The 21,021-nt window shown below is 40.0% G+C and overlaps 1 protein-coding gene across 2 annotated transcripts in view; it reads left to right on the forward strand.

Annotated features, from left to right (window-relative positions):
* Window positions 1-9,583, forward strand: part of TRIQK (triple QxxK/R motif containing) — a 58,830-nt gene extending 49,247 nt beyond the window's left edge. For both annotated transcript variants that reach the window (XM_063172593.1, XM_063172603.1), the window contains one exon: window positions 4,344-9,583. In XM_063172593.1, coding sequence (XP_063028663.1) covers window positions 4,344-4,457 — 114 coding nt within the window. In that variant the 3' untranslated portion in view covers window positions 4,458-9,583. The remainder of the gene's footprint in view (window positions 1-4,343) is intronic.
* The last annotated feature ends 11,438 nt before the right edge of the window (window positions 9,584-21,021 follow it).

A 21,021-nucleotide genomic window follows, 5' to 3' on the forward strand; every position in this document is an offset into this window, starting at 1 on the left:
GTTTCTTGTAAACAGGATAAAAGGACCCCACACAGTGAAATGCTTTACTTAAATAGGTGCTTTACTTAAAGGTGTATATAGTTACATGCTGTAACCAAACTACCTCTCATTCTTCTCTATGGTAAAATAAATACTGGTCATCTCCCTGCTGGAAATCCCTCCACCTTTGTGCATCCAGAAATCACACTGAGGGAGTAGTTACCCATGAAATCCGAAGATCTTCTTAGAGTCACAGTTTTTCAAGGCAGAGTACTCCACTTTAAAGTACTGTATGCATCTTTGATACCTGTACACACTATTTTGCATCTAGCTGTTTTAAAATGAATCCTGTTGTTTTGCAGGCATAGAGCCAGGTGTTTTTGATGACTTTCTAATAGTACCTTGTTCTCATTATTTAAAACAACAATGATCTTTCTTCCATCTGAAGTTTTCACAGTAAAAAATTGGAACCTAAAAGTGTGGATTAAAGTTCATAAATTACTTTTGTTGCCTTCTGTTAGCTGTAGAATGTCTTGCATTAAGGAAGTAAACATTCATTTATAAATACAATTTTATTGAAACTCTAAAACATGGTTGCAGTGAATATCCACCTAAAGTCTTCAGTTAAAAACTATGAGGTAAAAAGATTGTGAGTTCCTATACATTTATTTGCACAAGTGTCCTTGGTCAGCATGATCTTTTCATCTCTTCAGAAAGAACTAGGGAGAATTTAGCAATTCAAAGAGAACAATTTGTGCTACTCTTTCACTTAATTTTAAGCAGGTTTCAGGTAAAAATGGTGTGATTCTATTTGAAAGACAATTAAAAAACATGTAAAACCCCCCTGACATTTCCTGGAAGTATGATATTTCTCTATATGAGTAGGATAGGATGCTGCCATACATAGCGTCCAGATTTTTGTTATCATAGCCAACATTTTTTCCTCTCCCCCTCTCCTGATTAATCTTGTTTAGATCCCAGCTCTGCCACTTGCTCCATTAGGTGAATTTGAGGACATAATCCAAGCATTTTGGCTTGAGAGACATAAAACTAACAAAAAATGATAGGAGAATTAAATCTCCATCATGCTGTAATGGTATGCATTTCCTTTATGAAAAGTTTCTGGAAAACTTAACCAAACTGAAATCAGTAGGGTTCTACATATGCTATTCTACATGTAAGAGAATAAAATAGAAAATTCTGTTCCTTTTTAAAGGCTTCTATGACTGTACTTTGGGATTTGAGAGTAGTAATGTTGTTTCCTAGTGTTCTGTACCATGATATAAAAGAAAAAAAAAAGGAGAAAATGCCCTCTGATCATGTTAAGTTTGTTTCTATAGAACTTTTTCTCTATTCTTTAATTATTCATGGTAAAATCCTTTGAGTAAATGGATTTTGCAGAGGATGATGGGGATGATCCATAAAGTGCAAGAGAAAGGGAGCTGTATATGCCAAGCAGGGAGTATTTTAACATTTCATTTCTATGCATGACTTAAAATACAAATAGCAAAGCCTGAAAAGTATAAAACAAATTAAAATGACAATATATATCTGTTGTTGCAAATACAGTACAGTGGTGCAGCATCTCATTTGCTATTTACCTTGCAAAATTTATGTTTATAAAAGTCCATAACCTGGATGCAATTCTTAAGAGACTGCATATCCCTAGCTGTGTGCCAGATGTCCTTTGTGTCCTTTGTAAGGTCATTTATTTTATATTTTTGTTACTCTACCTTTTTCAGTAATTCAAAATTAAGGTTCTTGCATAACTCTCAAACCTGGAGTTTTAGTAAGACTTTTCATTCCCAGGGATAATAAATACTGATGCACCCACACAGTTCCTAATGGGTGTGCAGGGAAAATAGTATTGTTATCACAGTGTTACTCACTGTGAAACTTAGGCAGAGGAATTAAAGAACAGCTTCTGTCAAGCAGTTACTGGGCAGCCTGAGAGTAAAACTCAAGATTTTCCCAATTCCACTTCCTTTGAAAAAAATTTTTAATGCAAAGGTTCCTGAAAATTTGCTGCTGCTACTCACAGCATTTCATAAGGGATACTGGGGAGGAGGGAGGGGAAAGGTAAACCTATTGTAAAGCAGAAAGCGTGGGAAGTGTGGCATCCAAACACAGAAAAAACTTTTTAAAATTGGAATGAATTTGCTCTCTGTGTCAAGTGTGAACGGTGCCTGCATTGTGCGGTTTTGTTGTCCACTCTCCTGAGCAGATGGAGCCTGCAGTTGTATGTCACTTGTTTATTACATCCTCTTAAGATTAGTAGCTGTGTGGCCAGATGGGTCTGGGAGCACAGCTGTGGATACAAGGAAATAAATGAAACCTGTCTGATGCTGCCATGCCCTTTTGTGAGATACTGACGTGTTGCAACTGCAACAAAGCAAAAATCACTTTCCTTTAACGTATGAGTGAATTAGATGTACTTTTTAAAAATCAAATCATGAGATCAGGAGGATGAAGTTCAGAGGATGGTACGATTCTAAGAGGGAAATGTAGTTGAAATCTGTAGCCAACAGCCTCAGCAAATTTGCAGGAGCAATTTTAATGTGGTAAAACAAATTTAAAATACATCTCAGTCATCCATATAAAATAGAAAGCAAAGGTTTCTATAGAATAAAGAATATGCTCCTATAGAACATATGCCAACTAGGCAGTAGTATTTCAAAATTTATTAGATGGCATATGTTGAATTATTGATCCAACATTCTGATAAACTATATAATGCATTCATGTAAATGCAAATTAAATGCTGCTCTATAGAAGAATGCCAGATTATGGGCTAGACTTTAAAAAATGAAATGCACAGTTTTAACTCCTTCATGTCAGTGAACACAATGCTGGTCACAAAGCCACCACCGAACTAGAGATGCTGGGTAGGATTAATCCCACAGTGCACACAAGAGGTACCATCTGCACTCCCTTCTAGTCTAAGGGAAGAAATGGTAATTTTTGGGAAGAATTCACCTGGCCTCTCTTAGAGGACACAAGATGGACAGATTTTTTTTTTTCCTTGGACAGTAAAGGGTGTCTTGTTGTCTTGGTTCAGTGTAGGCATCTCCTTTCAGTCTCACTGACAGAATAGGTTTTATGTGACATCTTCTGTACCAGTTCAGATCAGTTGTTATAAAATCACTGAACTTTTTTTCTTCTCTCATTTTAAATGTACATTGGGATCATTCTGATGTAATTGTTTTGTGGCTTAATGTGAAGCTGAGAATTTGAGGGGAAGTTCTGCTTCTTTCCTTAGAGAGAGAGTGGGATTTGGAGGTACAAACTAACCTTTGGAGCATCTTGAGTGCACAATTTTGAAAGTTCATCATGATGATCAGGAGTCAAGAGTAGAAGTTGTTAGCTATAGAGTCATACTTCCTGAGAGCTGAAGGGACATAAGGATTTTTCTCAAATTTATCTTTCATCTTTCATTTTCTAGCAAAATGAGGGTCAACTATAGAAAGTGTGCTATGCCTTACAAAAAATAAAAAATTAAAAATTAGTAATACGGTGTGTTTGAATGAAATAAAAAGGAAAGAAATACAGGATATAGAAGAAATATTAAGAGGATGATTGAACTATAATTGCATTTTTACAGAGTCCAGCCTTAAGATGATAGGCGGTCACATAATGAGTATAATATGTAGTATAAAAACATTTTTCTGTTTCTGAAAGCTGCTATAAATCATGTATACTTTGGAAGTCTCTTTTATGTTAATTAAGGAAGATGCAGCAAGTTGCAATATTTTATGGGAAGAGAGGCAAGTGCAAATTGTTGTGCTTTTTGCCTTATTGCAGAGCTGAAGAAAGAAAAGTTTCATCCAATTCTGAGGGAGTATGTAGTTCCATGTTGTACTGCATGCCAGGAGGCTGGGAGGTAGAGGTAGCAATTTTCATTGACTTCCACCATACTGTGTTTGCTTCATTAAAAAATTACAAATTTGTTGGCAAAAAGCAGTAACATATTGCTAGAAAACATCAAAATTCACAGTGTAAATTCATAACTTAAATTTGTGTTCAAAACTGGGGTTTGTGAATTCTGTCTTTTCCTTAAAAAAGAAGGAATTGAATAATAAAAAGATATAAAGCTCCTATTTCTAGGTAAGACTAAAGATTTTTAAGCTAAATATCCTCTTTCTGATGGTATATCAGACTCACTAAATGGTGAGTGAATGGATTCTACAACACTTCGAATGGTAACCACAATAGAGAAATCAATAAAGTATCAATGCCTTATGGAATTATATTATGTCTGATGTTATTTTGATGTGCATTGTAGAAGAGAAATGACATTTAATCCTGATTAATCTGAAAATATGTTATTATTTCTAACAGGTTTTTGTTTTCTTTTATTTCTACAGGAAGTTGCCCTTGTCCTTGCAGCTATACTGGTATTTTTGTTGGCTTTCTATGCTTTTTTTTATCTTAATGTTTCCAATGAAGTGGACCTTGATCTGGATCCAGATGAAAACTAGCAGATGCAATGAATCTATCATCAAGATTTCTTCAGCTTCAACAAGACTACATAGGAACACACAGTCCCTTCACTGTAAGACAGTAAATGATACCATTTCTTCAGTCCAAATTCATAACAAAGTTTTGCACTACGTCAGTCACATTCCAGGTCTCCAACATAAGAACACTTATGCCTGGCCAAGTGTATTTGTTTAATATCAAAGCCAGGAGCAACAGTACAATACATGAAGTTTATTGTTTACATTATGTTTTTCTCAGGCAGAAAACTTTGATGTCAAAAGACAGGTGCTACTATTATCATGGGTATTGATGCTGACTTCACAGGAGTGTCTGCCTTGACTGAATTTAGGAATCAGAGCTTCCTAATAACCAAATTAGTTTTCTGTTCCTTTCTGAAAAGAAAGCAGAAATACCAAATAAAAAGTCTTTTCTTCATTTGTGTTTATAATATATCAAAACACCCTCATCCTTTCTCTCCCTTTTAATCTTTCTTGTGCATGTGTGCGCATGCATGAAGATGGAAGAAATTGTAGGAAAAGAATATCTTCTTACAAGCAGTCTGTCACCTTCTATATGGACTTAATTTTCTGTCATTCCAGATTCTGTGTGCCCATATATCTGCAGTAATCTTTTTCATTCTTTTGCCAACTGTTCAGCACACATGTGTTCTGTTAGAAATGGCACCTGGATGACAGAAGCTCTAACATTCACATATGCTTCTGAAACACAGTTCTTTGCCTCCTGTGCTATCTGAACTAGTGTAAATAGAAAGTTTAGTTGATGTTGGTTTTAATTAGTGCATTGGTCTACTATTAATATAAAGTCAAAATTGTGTTTTAATTATGCTCTTCCTGATGGTTTTGGTATCAACTTGCTCTACCTATTAGGGGCATGTTGTATAAAAACATTCCTTTTCAGCTATACAATCATTTTAATCATCTAACTAATGTGAGAAGCTGTAAGTAATAAGGAAACATTTTTCTCCTGGCATACTAATAACTGGTAAATCTTGGCTCCTTTACATCCTTCAGTTCTTGCAAAGTACCTTTCAAATTAGGCACTGTAGATAGCATTTTTTTCCTTTTCATAGCCAAAAGCCCCTTGAAGAATTTGGTGTGTCAGAGCAGCTGCAGGGAGCTTTAAAATTCTGGCTTTATCCTGTTTTGCTTTCCTTTCGGCATATAATTGAGCTTTTGGATGTAAAGACTCAGTTTTGGTCCTCTTAAAAGTGTGGTCAGTCTTTCTCTGACTGAGATTCAGTTCCGATTCCGTTGGATATCAAGAATGTGTAAAGCCACTGGTGCTGAATGTCACAAGAAAATTTAGACAGGCTGACTTTCAGAAAAGTTTTCATAATTCTGAGGCTTGGTTTTGCCTTTGACATAAATTTCAGAGCTGAATGTTAGATTTAATTGCAACTGATGTATTTACTGTCTTGTTCCTGAGATGCCTGGCTAAGATTTCTTATACTGATTTTGAATACAAAGGGATACAAATCACAGCAAATATTATAATGGAAAATATATTTCTTTTAAATTGACACAGTCCCATTATCACCACTTAAGAAACTTGGATCAATACAGTTAATTTTTAAACCATATAGTAACTATGACCATATACATTATGAGTCCCCAAGGATCCACGTCATATGTGTCATAGTGTTCATTCACTTTATGCCATGCAAAACAACGACTCTAGAAATTCAGAGTACAACAGTCTTCCGAAGAATATATGAAAGAGAAAATTATATATGCAAATATATCTCATTTTCTATGTATGACTCTTACAGACACAAAATCCTAACATTTCTGTATATGACTTACAGTCCGCTACTAATTGCATACTTGACCAAACACCTTGCAACATGTTGAATTTATGGTGAAGCGTTATCTGACACATGGCCCAACTTCCAGTGGAGGGAAAAGCATATCACAAGCCGTCTCCTTGCATGTGACCTGCCTTTCACTCCACCAGCACCCAACCACATGTCACAGAAGCTGCAGACCTCTCCTGTTACTCCTCTCCTGTTACTTTACACTAGCAGTTTTTGTGTTCTATAACATGCTGAAAGGATTGCTTCCTTAATGTCAGCACATAGCTCTCTGGGTCATGTATGGTCTGAGAAAGATACGTAGTTACATCCTTCATGCAGGTCATCCTTCTCAATGATCTGCTCTCTCTTGCTCTCTCTCTCTCTCATAACCTGCTCTCTCAATTGGTTGTGTTAAAAAGCAAGCAATTACTTACTTACTGCCAAATTTGTGAACATGAAGTTCCTAAAACAGGAATATTCCATTTCCTAATACTGTGAATCAGACCAAATCTGAAGTGCTTGTATATGTGATTCTATCAGCTTCACTGATGTGTAGCTTATGAGTCCTTATTGCCCACAGTTTGATGTTTGTCTATTTACTTTGTTTGGATTAGGTCTTTTCATTTGCATGAAAGACCATAGAATCATGAAATCATTGAATGGTTTGGGTTAGAAGGGATGCAGAAGATCATCTAATTTCAATACTTCTGCCATGGACAGAGACACCTTCCATTAGAGCACATTGCTCAAAGCCCCGTCCTGGTGTCAGACACCTCCAGGAATGGGGCATCCACAGCTTCCCTGAGCAACCTGTTCCAGTGCCTCGCCACCCTCAGAATAAATAATTTTTTCTTAATATCTAATCTAAACTTACTTCCTTTTAGTATGAATCAACTCTCTCTTGTGCTGTCACTACATGCTTTTGTAAAAAGTCCATCTTTTTTGTAGGTAGAGTTTCTGTTCAGTGTATGTAGAAATATGTAGTGAATATTGCAGCAAATACACATCTCTTAACTGTACAATAATTCCTAATGGGACGTTTGGCTTATTTTGCCCTTAATTATATCTGAGATTGAAATATGCCTTTTGGATTTTGGACCATCTATCGTTGTATGAGTTGCTTGGTGTCTATTTTATTAATAAATGATTTTTTTCTATTTGGTTCTCTTACTAATGTTGACCACATTGAACTATGTATACATTTGAAAGGACGTTAAAGCCATCTAAACAGCACAATGTTCAAAAGTAAGCACTGATGTCAGTTTTAGAATATCTGGATCACTTTAGGCAGTTCTAGCCGCTAAACTCATATAAAACTAAATGTGGCCTATGAATGCATAAAAGACAATGAAGAAAACTTCCTTTGACATCCTACCCAATACTAATAGATCAGATCTCTTTCTGGAGTTGATCCATGCAGCTCTATCACTTCAGTTGTACAAGACTTTTTTATTATAAAATTAGTATTTTTATATGCTTGTTTCAAAGAAGGATTGCTGATCAAATAATTTACACAGCACGCCTGGCTTAATGAGTTTTTTCAAAAATATTCACCTGAAGGAAAAGGTAGACATCAGTAGTAATGGAGTACATCCTGTCGTAAAATTCATGTGTGAATTTCTTTCTAGCAGATGTTGTGGAGGAGATGCCTATACTGAGTCCTTGTGCTGTGGGTGGGAGCAGATGTCCTGTCTGGAATAATCTCTGCCTAGGAAGGCATAACAGTCTTCCAGAAGTGATTTTGTTCTGTAAATCTTCCTAGGTGGTTTTCCTTTTCTCTTTGATTCTTCAAAAGCAGAACCAGCATGTAGACCATCTCAGGACAGAAGCCTCAGTCTAGTATTTCTACTAGTGCTTCTAGTGAACATTGCCAAGGAAAGGCTCTAGCTCTATTAGCTAGAGTCCATAAACATATTTTACTGGAAGCTTAGGAGGCATGTTAAGCATTTCCCTAATAGACCCTAGAGAAACATTTAAACTTTTCTTGAAGAATGCTGTAGTTAATGTTCTCTGTTGCATATCATATAGACACCATGTGATTCAGAATCAGCTCCTTCCATGCATCACACCAGCTGTAGCAGGACATGTAGACTGGGAGATTGTGCTGCAACACATAACTGCAAGTAGCTACAACAAGAGCAAACTCATCTGTTTACTTAGGTGTCCTCTAGAGCAGCTGACCTAAAAGTTTTGTTTGAAAACGCAGGTTTTAAACAATTCTACTAAAGGAAAGCACAGTGAAAGCCCTACAAAACGGTTCATGCCTCTTCCATGAAAATTGCTACCATGGAAAAGGCTCATCTGCTGACTTAGGGCCAAGTTTTGTATGCTGCCATTTTCAGAAGGAAGATGCTGCTAGGAGCTCCCAGCAGAGTGATGATTGATAAGGGATTGTCATCCCTATAAGGCACAACAGAGCCACTTGTGAAGGTCAAATGCATTCAGGACAATCCTCTGTAGAGAGCTGTACTTGAAAAGCATAGTAGGCGAGTTACAGTGCCAACAAAAGAGATACTACAGATCTTGATTGCATTTCAAGTTCTACTTACAGTAGCATAGTAATTAGTGGTGCTTATGACTAAGAAAATAACAGTATGGCACATCAATAAGACAGCAGAAATGCGATGTTGGAACTGCATCCTAAAAGATTTTACAGTGGATTATGCCTGCACTTTGGGAAGTGAAGCCATGAGATGAATAAATTGGCAAAGATTATCTGTGATCTTATGCTTACAATATTTTTTCCTGAAAGAGCCAGTGGAGATATTTTGCAGTACTTTTTTCCATCATCCTCTTAGTTTGCCGTAATGCATTTTTGTAGATGAATTCCTTTATACACATTTCCAAGAGTGATTTTTTTTTTTGCAATTCGTCAATTAATTTAATTGACAGAATCCTCTACTCATCCTTTTATCTCCCCTTAATCACAATCAAATTAGTGGGGAGACAGCCAAAATGTTAGGTACCAGTGTCTCTCAAGCAGATGTCACACCACTATTTTTTAGCTCGCTTAAATGAATAAACATGTTAAACTGTGAAGTATTACATTTTAGATTTTTTCATTAAAAAAAATGGGACAATCTGTTTACTGTCCTTAATTGAGACAACAATCCTTGTGGTTGCCAGTTTTGGCAGTTATAATGATGAACTATAAATATTGGGACAGACTGACTGATGATTGTGGAGGATAGTTCAAGTACAATACTCATTCTGCATGAATACTTTTTTCAGTGCTACATTTTTTCTAGCTTCTGTGATTGTTGTACTGGTTTTGCATGTTAAAAACAAATAAATACCTGACTTGTCAATCAATGGGCTTGATTCTGTTGTCTTATTCTCCATAGCTACACACAGCATAGAAAAACTGTCCACCCTGGACCACAGTTCATGCCTTGTCCAAACTCTCCCTAAAAAGTGTATGTCCACATCAGTTACAAATATGAGCTACAAAGGGCTTTGCTGGACCATGGAAAAACTGAGCAGCATAAAGATCTTTAGTACTCTTTTTGCCATTTCACAAAGATACTGTAGAAATATAAAATAGTGCAGCCACAGGAGGTGAGTATGGAGCTTGGTGACAAAAAGATGTCACAGTTCTATTGCACGTCCTCCAGAAACAAGACTGGACAAAAATCAAAGCAAAATGGCCAGTTCTTCCAGGAGCCAACCACCTCACAACTCATGTTGCTCAAGAAGAGCTAAGTCAGAGCTACCACAACTTCTTCTTTTTCGTAGGACGATAAAAGGGCTACAAGGAGATAAAGGTGTCTGGAGCAAAGCAGCTTCTTCTTGGACCAATGGGTCATTTATTTAAGTAAGAAAGAAACAGGGTTTGGGGATTTACACAAAGCATAGGTCAGAGTAGTTGCTGCTGCCTTCATGTGTATAAAAGTCGTGTTATGCTAAGACAGAGTAGCTTTGTGTGTCTGTTACAGAGTTAAATGTGAATGTTCTGATACTGGCAATGTCCACATTTTTCTAGAGACACCTTCTCCTGTGACTATTAGCAGAGAGGGAGGATGTGGAGGGAAATGGCAGGGGAGCCCTTTTGCTGATTCTGCACTCCTAAAGCATCTCTCCTGCTCAGTGGGTAGCTGCTGTTGTTTAGAATAGGACTGCAGTCCTGGGTTGCTTTGGACAGGCTACAAAAAGAATAGAGCAGAGCTTTATCTACAGGGTGAATCTCCTACAATTACTGATGCCTGATTTGTTACCACAAGTAAATTCACTTTTATTTATTAGGTTCTCAGGAAGGTGCCAGATAAATTGTCATTTGTTGTTCTTTTGAAACTGTTCTGCATAGTTGTTTTGCTTACTGTCTGTGGGACTCGTTTCCAGTCAAAGAATGCCACACTGATGCCTACTGCCCTTTGGTAGTATGAGCCCTTATCCTTTTGCAAGGAGGGGCTGGGGAGTGACCTGCCATCTCCCCAGCTCTCACCTGGCTGGAGCTGAAGAGGCCTCAAGTCACTATTGCTGTGTAATGCAGTAAAACTTTTTCTGTTTTGGTGAGGACAGCAAATTGTGAATTCAGGGCAGCTTTATTTAGTCTTTCCTGCCTGAGGAACTTTTAGAGCCACAAGCATGGTGAAACTCAGGTTTTTCCCTGCTTCCCTTTTGATGACTTCCTTCAAGATGAGCTAAGGTGCTATGCTTGTCTACTTAAGGCAGGGCTGTTTTAACAACAGTATAATGGGTTTTTGCTGCCCTAAAGAGCTCATGACAGCAGGTGACCATGTTCATGTTTATGTGTTCATTAATCATAGCCTTTCTTGAACTGCTCTTCTCAGGCAGTACTTTGCCTTTGTTCCACTCAATCTCTGCTTCTCCAGTAACAACAGGATGCACTAAACAGAAAAGAGAGTAGAGTGCTTTTTAAGATCATTACCAAAGCCACAGATTAATTTAAAGTTAGTCAATATATGTGGAGGCATTCTCCCAGTACACTGTATAGATGTTTATTTTGAAGAGCAGCCTGTTCTTGTGAATTATATTTGACAGTCCTTGCACTTATGCATGGAGGTTTTTGAGTTCACATTAAAATAAGTTGCAAACATGACCGTGTTATTCATGAGAATACATCTGAATTTTTTATTTTCTCATTAACTGCCTCTCATAAATCAGCTGTCTTTAATTAATAGAAGAGTGGCCTTTATTTTTCAGTGATACAGTTTGGTCAAATATAGCTTCTTATCTGAAATGTTACAGAGTGGTAATTACATCCCTTTGGTTAAGGGCTACCTCAAAATAAGAATTATTTGTAATATGTATGACTTTTTCTGGAGACTGTGATGATGAAATTTGGTAAATTCTCCACAGAAATATCAGATGCATGACTCCAATAAAAGTAATGGCTTTGAAATTTTTCCTTCAATGGGTTTTACCTTCTGTCCTAGGAAATTTTCAAGTTGATATCAGCATGGAGTGGGAAATGCCTGAAGGCCAAATGAAAGGACTAAAATAAATGCTCAAGAGACTGTTGCCATGCATTATTCAACCTCTCATGTACACAAGGCTGTGACTGGGCTTATGTCAGTGTTATGGGGTGATGGAGAGGGAGCCCATCTGAGACAGCCCACTTGGCTTGTGGATGTAGCGCCCTCAAAGCCACAGTGGCAAGCATTTCTTCTACACTATATTAGGCTCCTGTACACAGAAGAGATATCTTTTACTAAATTAATTCCTATCTACAGAAAAAGATAGATTCTGTTTTATACCTCTTTACAGATAGAAAAAAGAAAAAATGTTCCCCACGAGCAAGGACATTTAGAAATAAGAATCATTCCTGCAGCACAGGAGTTGTGCATAGGCATCAAACATGTTCAATTTAAAACAGAATACAAATATAGAAAGGAAGATTTCATTGATCCACCATTCCTTACAGTAAAGATCTCTAGAATAATTTCCACAAAGCTATTATTCCCCCTATTCCACCACTGGTTTAAGGATTGTCATTGCCAACTCAGAATGAAAAATGATCTTGTATTTCCCAAAACTTAAACAAGAAAATTAATCTATCTTTGTTAAACATTGAGTTATTCAATTGCTTTGAAAGGGTCTACCAGGGAGTATTTACAATAATGTATAACTCAAAGTGATGTAGAATAACAGGGGGAAAATATAACTGAATTTCAACCAAACAGCTACAGAGCTGGCGTGGGGACCTTCACCACTTCCTTGTGCTTCCTTGCAAAGCCTTGAGGAACAGATTGGTCGCATCCACTCATTGACATTTATCTTAGTTTCTGAGGTTTCCTGTCATTTGTGAAAAATTAAAACTCCTTGGTCATTGGTCTGGAGAAGGCTAGATTTGATCTTTGCACCTAGATCAGGCTTTCTAGCTTGCTCAGATCAAGGTTCTTCATCAGGTTCCTTCCAGAGAGCCTAAGCAGTTTGAAAAGGGTCTGAGTAGTCTTCCATCAGGTGAGCAATGAGGTAACACAGGATGAACACACTGAAAAACTGACACAGCCCCCCTTAGAGAGAGAAATATTTGCTGAGGTTTTCTGGCAGTGGGGTACACAATGTGTCAAGTTCTGTATCAAGGGAGGAGTGAGCCTGGGCAGACAGATCTCGAGATGTCAGCAGGGACTAGATGCAGATGTTCTGCCAGATGCTGCTGCTTATGGACTCCCTCCTCCAATGGCAGAAACCCAAGAAAACTTATGAGAGGACCCCAATGCAGTCTTTTGATGAGTAAGATCATGAGAAGTGTTTCTCATGCTAAGAAGGAGGAAAAGTTGTTCAGTTCATTAACAATTCAGGATTAGAGGAACTGCAGGTGCTACGATAAACCATTCTTAGCCTAACAGCAAAGATTCCTTCGTAAAGCTTCACAGAAGTCTGTGCACATTACAGATAACTAAACAATTTGATTCTTGAAGTCAGGAAATTGATGCAGCTGGATATGAGATAAAAAAAAACCACACACCACAAAAACAAACAAAAAAACCCCAACAAAACAACAACAACAACAAAAAAAAACACCAAACAACCAAACCTCAAAAATATTTCAATAAGAGTATGCTAATTCTCTTCCAGAGGAACTACAGGGGCCCTAGCTCTGATGGAGTCTGAGGAAAGAGTCATGTATGCTCCTGATGTCTCCTTTCATCATGTAGTAGTCATAGGGTAACACATCTTTCCACCCAGCCAACAGGAATACTTTAATTGAGTAAAACAGGATTACAAAACACCAGGCTACCTCACTGCCCTGGTTTAGTGACCTGCGGAAATTAAGCTCTCAGTTCATTAAATAATAGCTTATATAGATACCCCACTATTACATCCCTCACAGCCAAATATCAAATCAGATCCATCAGCAACATATTCGTGCTCTGTCAAGTTCTTCTGTGTCTCAGAAGTCTTGAGGAATACAGAGACTCTGTGAGAGATTTTTTAATATGCTGGTCCTCTCACAAGGTGTTTCTTGACCTCAGCATGGCTGAGAGATGAAGTTGGCAGGCTAATGAGGAGGAAGAAGAGGATAGTCTGTAAAAACCTCTACTTTATGCTAGTCTTAATATTTGAAGGCAGATATCACAGCTGTCCTCGGAGGCGGAATTGGAATAAAGTATTTCAGGAAAGACACTGTTGTTCCTCTATGAAAAGTCCAGTGGAAAAAGCTTTGGGCCATCTATGTCCCAGTGGAAGAATAATCAGTGATGTGGCTGAATAGATGGTATTGAAATGAAAGCAACCAGCAAGCAGAACATGCTCTTCTTCCAGAGCCTCAAATCCACAGCAGTGCCATGGCCTGGAGGAGCAGCACTTCCTCTCCATCTGAATCCCAAGCTTTTGGCCAGTTCACTCTGCTTGGGAGCTTGGGAAAAACAAACCTTGTGTGACCTCCAGCAGCAATTATGCAGGAGATCTCTGCAAGAATGAAAATTTGCTCACAGGGAAGAAAATAGCCTGGAAAACTGTGTAATACTCCCACCCACTGACGCTCCCTACTTGTGAACTGTATCACTGCTTTTCATCCCTCTGAACAACAAAGTTGATTTGACTAATACTGCTATGTTCCTAATGACTTGTTTTTTGCCTATACGGCAGCTGCATTAAAGTGGAAAAAAAGCCCACGCAGACAGTGGCTTGATTCACTGTGGCTGGCACAGAGATGGGTGCAGTGCCTCTGGCAGGGCAGCTTGTTTTGGGGAAGGCAGAAGTGTGATCATGGTTATGCCATCATGACACACTTCTCCCAATGGTATTGCCTGCTCTGGGAGATCAGAGTCCCTGTAGGGCCAGTGCAGCTGATGTGTTCCCTGCTGCTGCATCAGCCTTCCAGGCACTTTTAGTACTGGCAGGGCTGGTCTCTGCAGTGGACTTGAGCAAGCAATACCCTGGAGACAAAACCAAGTCAGGAATGCTCATGGCAGGGTGAGCAGAAGCCACAGGGGACACAGAACCTAGATTTGCTGAATTGTCAGGAGGCTGGTGTCTAAATTCAATCCAATCTGGTCAGAAATGAAGAGAATTTAGAGGTTGGTTTGGTTAAAGGCTAATTCTCAGCTGATCCTGAGTGTGCAGTGAACAACTGGACACACCAGAAGTCTCTGTAGAGCAGAAGGCAGTCTGGAGTTGCAGATGTGTGAATATGACACCAAAGGGCCACCATCCCCCAGGATGTCTGCTCCCAGTCCACAGTGAACCACAGGTGAACCGCAGGCGACTTTTGCAACAACCTGTCTGACCCACTTCATGCCATGGCAATATTAAATTTACTTGTGGGTGTGCTTGGGTGTGTGGTCTCTGAAGGGCTGCTCCCAGGCCAGCCTATGTTTGTTGCCTGTATGAGGGATGAATACACGTTAAGCATGTCCTGAGTAGGACTCCGGACACATAGAAGCATAGGGTGATTTGGGCTGTAAGGAACCTTAAAGATCATCTAAATCACATCCCCCTGACCTAAGCAGGGTCACCTTCCACTAGACCAGGTTGCTCAGAGCCCCATCCAACCTGGCCTAGAACACCTCCAGTGATGGGACATCCACAACTTCTCTGGGAAACCTGTTCCAATGTCTCAGAGTGTCACCCTCACAGTAAAGAATTTTTTTTCTAATATCAAAACCTGTCCATTTCCAATTTAATGTCATTACATCTTGTCCTATCTCTAATGGTATAAAAGTTGTAAATTTTCTCTGGCATAATTATAACCTTGTTGTTTATGACTTGTGATTTGTTTTTATCCAGTGTTTTTCATACCACTGTATCCAATCACCACTGAGATTTTAGCAGAGCTCTAGTAGACTGTGTCATATTCTTTCTCCCACATGTATGTGTGTTTTCTTGGGCTGCATTAAATAAGATGTTTTGCACTCACTATATTTTGCAACAAGCCAGTATAATGGAGTTGCAACTTCTGAATAGTGCTGAATTGCAAAATACAGAGAAATTAATAAACCTAGTCCATTATTTGCAAAAAAATGAATTTAATAATATACATTATTCAGTCACTGATTAAAATACTTATTTCTAATTATTAAAACATTAATAATTTAAATACTTTAAATATCTTTAATTAAATCCACTGTGCTGAATAATACCAAATTCATTAAGATGAAAGTGATAGGTTGGGATGAAAGGAGTCATCTTAAAAAGCATTTCACTTCATTCAGTGCATGATGCCAACAGGCTTCCCCCTGAAACCTCCTCAGGATATGTTTGACAGCCAGGGAAGTTACAGTGCTGGTATGTCACAGCCAGGTTTTTTCCTTCCTCCAGTATAGTGTAGGGATCACTGCACAGCTTAAGATTTTGCCATTAGGTTGAAGTAAAACTCAAAAACATAATAATTACTAAACACCTTGTAGGACTTTTCTCTGAAGCAAAGGGATTTTAGCTGTTGTTTTCCTATAAACCTGAACTCAAATACTTTCCCTTTCATTGTTACATAATAGTACTTATTCCTTCTCCTGATCTGTCATAGAGGATTGATCTTACCCATATTTGAGCAGATGTTGTGATTCATTCCAGAGGTGGCTGCATTTCAGTAACTGAGTAAAGTGGTCCCACTGCATCATTTTGCAAAGTTTGTGGAATTATTTAATGGAAACATTTTACTTCAATGCAAATTATTTCACTATTATCATCATGATCATCATCATTATTATTACTGTCATTGTCATCAACTACTAGGGTGAATACTAAGAATTTTTCTATCCACATTAGGAGTAGAAAAGAATACAACACACAGGAATACAGAGGAGGCAATTGTCTGCCTATTCCTTCGTGTGATAGATAGTAAACACAGTTTACTATCAGCTTTGTGGTTTTTTTACTTAACTCAGGTAGTAGTAAATGTAATGAAAACAATTCAGAGGTATTTGTCTGAGTTCAGCAAACAAGTTGTTTTAAACAGATTTAACATGAATTTTACATTATGTCTTAATTTTCCTGGCAGATTTTATTATTCCTTTGTAGGACACTGGCTTTGTGAAGCCCATGTACTTTCCTGGCTGTGTGAAGCCCTCAAATAAACGTTTTACAGGTGCATCTCACCTGCTGTTCATTGTGATGAAATTCATACCATTAAGAGAATGGATGTAACATGTTCTATGTGGAAGTGCATTACCTCATTATCTAAACATAGTGCATAAAATTTATTCCTAATAAAATCTGTTAGTCATTATAAACGTAGTCTGTTTTGCAACCGGGGGTGAAAAGTTTGTCCTCTGTACTTTTGTAGCATGCTGGCCACTGGCAAAAAAATATTTGGAGCTTCCCAAATACAAATTCCAGGATTTAAGAGGATTCAGAACCAGTGCATTTTAGCCATCACAACACTCTACCACTGATATATGCAATTTCTCACTCCCTGATCCTTGATTGGGTGTCCAGGGCCCATGAACAGCACATGGAAGTGCTGGAGGGTGGAGCATACTTGATGACAGGACACACATATGTGGAAGTCAGGACTCTGTCTGAAATCCCATGCCCTTCTCCACTTTGGAATTTTCAACAGGCTTTTAATTTCAATGCCATTAAGAGGACTTGTCCATTTCCCCACCATCTGAATGCTCTCTTGATGGCGGTAGGTGCCAGGTCTGTCAAAAGTGGAGCACCTGTTGGATCTCTTAATTGTGGTCCTGATGAAAATTACCAATCTTTTTCTATGAGAAGGGATGAAAATCTCACAATGACTTCTAGTGAGATGAAATCTTCTCTCACTAGAGTATATCCCAAGAGGAGTACGTTCCTCTGGGGGTCCTGGTCAGTGAAAAGTTGAATATGAGTTGACAGTGGCCCAGCATCCAGGAGGGCCAACCCTGTCCTGGGGTGCATCAGGCACAGCATTGTCAGCCAGGCAAGGGAGGGATTGTCCTACTGCACTGGGGTGGCCTCACCTTGAATCCTGGGGAGAGTTTGGGGTACCACAAGAGAACAAAGATAATAAACTATTAGAGAGGGAGGAGGTGCTGCCAAGGAGGGCGGCAAGGATGGTGACGGGTCTTGAGGGGAAGCTGCATGAGGAGCTGAGGTCACTTGGTCTGTTCAGCCTGGAGAAGAGGAGGCTGAGGGAAGACCTCATTGCAGTCTGCAACTCCCTCGTGAGAGGAAGAGGAGGGGCAGGCACTGATCTCTCTCTCATGACCAGTGACAGGACCTGAGAGAACAGCCTGAATTTGTGTCATGGGAAGATTGGGTTGGACATCAGGAAAAAATTCTTCACCCAGAAAGTGGTTGGGCACTGGAACAGGTTCCCTGGGAAAGTGGTCACAGCACCAAGCTTGACAGAGTTCAAGAATTGTTTGGACAATGCTGTTGAGCAGAAAGTGTGACTCTTGGAGATGGTCCTGTGCAGGATCTGGAGTTGGACTTGATGATCCTTGAGGGTCACATTCAACTCAGGACCCTCTGTGGTTCTATGAGCTCTGACTGGGCATAGTAAGGCATTGAGCTGCATCTCTGATATCCCATTCAAATACTACAGTAGCTTAGACCAGGGGAGGACTCCAGCAGCCATATTTCAAAAGAAATCATAGCTGCCATTGTGTTTTATGAAAAATCCAATTTCAGAGCTCCTTGGCAGAAATTCTTGGAGTGCTCAAACCAGCCCTGAAGGACGATAAACAGAAGAAAATATTTTTGTGTCTGAACTAAGGTGGTCTGCCTGAAGTGGTTGCTGGGCAATTTGATCTTTTTAACACCAAAAAGCTGTTGAGTATGACCCAAATTCAAGATGCCTGTGAAGCTTTTGTACTGGCAGCTGAGCATAGAGATTGGAAACCTCCTGAAGCAGACAGCAGAATCTCTCTTTTGGATGTAAGCACATAAATTCCAACTCTGCCAGGTTGTAAGCACCTAAGTCCTCTGAGTATAAAGCCGTGACAGATACATCCACACTCTTCCATCTGAACTCCAAGATTTCATTCTCGTTGCACAACTCAGGAAACTTCTACACCTTAATTTATGCTGAATGTATATTGAAGAGCGTGCTGGTTTTGGCTGGGGTAGAGTTAATTTTCTTCACAGTGGCTGGTATGGGGCTATGTTTTGGATTTGTGCTGAACACAGGGCTGATCATATAGAGATGTTTTAGTTATTGCTGAGCAGGCCTTTTCTGCTTCTTGTACTGCCACAACGGTGAGGAAGTTGGGAGTGCATGGGAGGGTGGGAGGAGACACAGCCAGGACAGGTGACCCCAAATGACCAAAGGGTTGTTCCAGACCATGTGGCATCATGCTCAGTACACAAAGTTGTCAGAAGAAGGAGGAAGGGGGGATGTTGGGATTGATGGCATTTGTCTTTCCAAGTGACTATTATGTGTGATGGACCCCAGCTCTCCTGGAGATGGCGGAACACCTGCATGCCCATGGGAAGAAGTGAATTAATTCCTTGCTTTACTTTACTTGTGTTTGTGGCTTTTGCTTTCCCTGTTACACTGTGTTTATCTCAACCCATGGGTTTTCTACCTTTTGTCCTTGGATTCTCTCCCTGATCCTGCTGGTGGGGGAGTGAGCTAGCAGCTGTGTGGGACTTGGCTGCTGGCTGGATTTAGACCACAACAAATAGCATTTTCATCCTGAGTTTTCCTTTCACCATTTCTTGCTAAACTAGCATACAGCAGATATGAAAACACATGAGGGGTTTCTATAACAACACTGTGAAATAATAAATTCCACAAAGCAACCCTGGAATCTACAAATGATGTAAATGTTCTTTTTCATTTAATTGCTATCCACATTTGTGTCCAGCTTCATAATAATACAGCTGCAAAAGTAATTAATTAATATAGGAATGAGTTTAATAACAGCACAAGGGTTCTGTGTGCACCGGTTGGGTATGGGCACTAGCTAGCATGTTGATAACAGGTTGTTGCCATTGTTGCCACCTCATTAGAAAATTAGCATTTAATTAACTTAGGAAGATATGGAACAATTTTGGTATGGGAAATATTTGTACACATTGTCTATTGGAATTAAAAGCTCCCATCCAGCAAAAAGCACAGCAGCCTCTACAGCTGGTGGCTGTTGGCCCACAGAAACTAAACAGACTCGCTGGTCTGTGCAGCTGCAGCCGCTGCCTTTGATTTGGAGGGGAAAGGGAAGCTGTGAGGCTGTTATCCGAGGCACCAGCTGAAAGGAGCAATCCAGCTGTGACGTCAGTGCTTGCCTTGCAGGCACCACAGCAAGTCCCCAAAAGTATTAATGCATAGACATTGCGGGCTCCGAACTGCCGAGCAAAAGTTTTAAAGAAAGATGGCTCTGCTTCAAGCTGGGCTTGCCGCAGCCTCCCCTGAAGCCAGTGGGAGTATTTCCACTGACTTCACTGGGCTTTGGATGGCCCCACTGGGGTTTCCTGGCCCGAGCATCGGTGCTGATTGAGCCAGGTGCAGGGAGAGGCAGGTCAAGCTGCTCAAGGTTAACCACTGCTGGTTTGGAGGGGCAGAGGGTGGGGAAGAGAAGGGGATGGCTGGAAAGGGAATGGACAGCTGAAAGGCAGCTGGATTTTCTTGCGGTTGCTTTGTTCCTGTTAACACTGGCTGAATGGTCTGAGGTTTTGTATATTCTTGTGGATGAAAAGATCCTCTTTAAAGTTCAATGTTGAAAAACAGCCCTAAACCTCCTGCTTGTCAAACACAAAACAGAAAAAAAGCTCCTGGTTCCTAGGGTGAGTTATTTTTCTGACCAGCCTCTTCTATGTAGTTAGATGCAAAACCAGAGAAACAGTCAGATGACACTGAGCCTTGCTCCTGAGGGGTGAGGAATTCACACCTACGTGTGCCAGCTCTGCCACGGGCATCTGTGGGGCATTCCTCCAGGAGGGGGTAAATGGTTCTATCACCTCTGTCATCCCTTGGGCTCAGGAGCACATTCTGCAAACCCTCTGCACGTGTTTAATCTTGCACATGCAAAGCCATGGAGTCGTGCCAGCATCCCACAAGTTTCTCCCACTGACGTCCCCTCAGCTGCAGCTGCAGCATCAGGATCTGTCCTAACCCCAGGCTGAACCAGCGCTCTGCAGCAGCCAGCCTGCCTCAGCTGCTCTGGCAGCCCCGCTCCAGCGTCTCCAGGTACTTGTGAGAGAGATGTCACTGCCCTTGCCAGCAAAAGCTGCGCTCCCAGCTCTTCATCTGCCCTTCCCCCGTCCTGCCAGGCAGATTGCCACCTGCCAGAAGCGCTGCACGGGGACAGCGGGGCCTGCTGAGCAGGACGGCTGGGCTGTATGGTGTAAGGCTGCCTCCCCTGGGGGATCTCGCTCCTGTCAGTGCAATGAGCTGACAGGTAGGGACCGACAACACCCAT

This window comes from Melospiza melodia, chromosome 1 (genome assembly GCF_035770615.1).
Source record: "Melospiza melodia melodia isolate bMelMel2 chromosome 1, bMelMel2.pri, whole genome shotgun sequence".
Lineage (NCBI taxonomy): Eukaryota > Metazoa > Chordata > Aves > Passeriformes > Passerellidae > Melospiza > Melospiza melodia.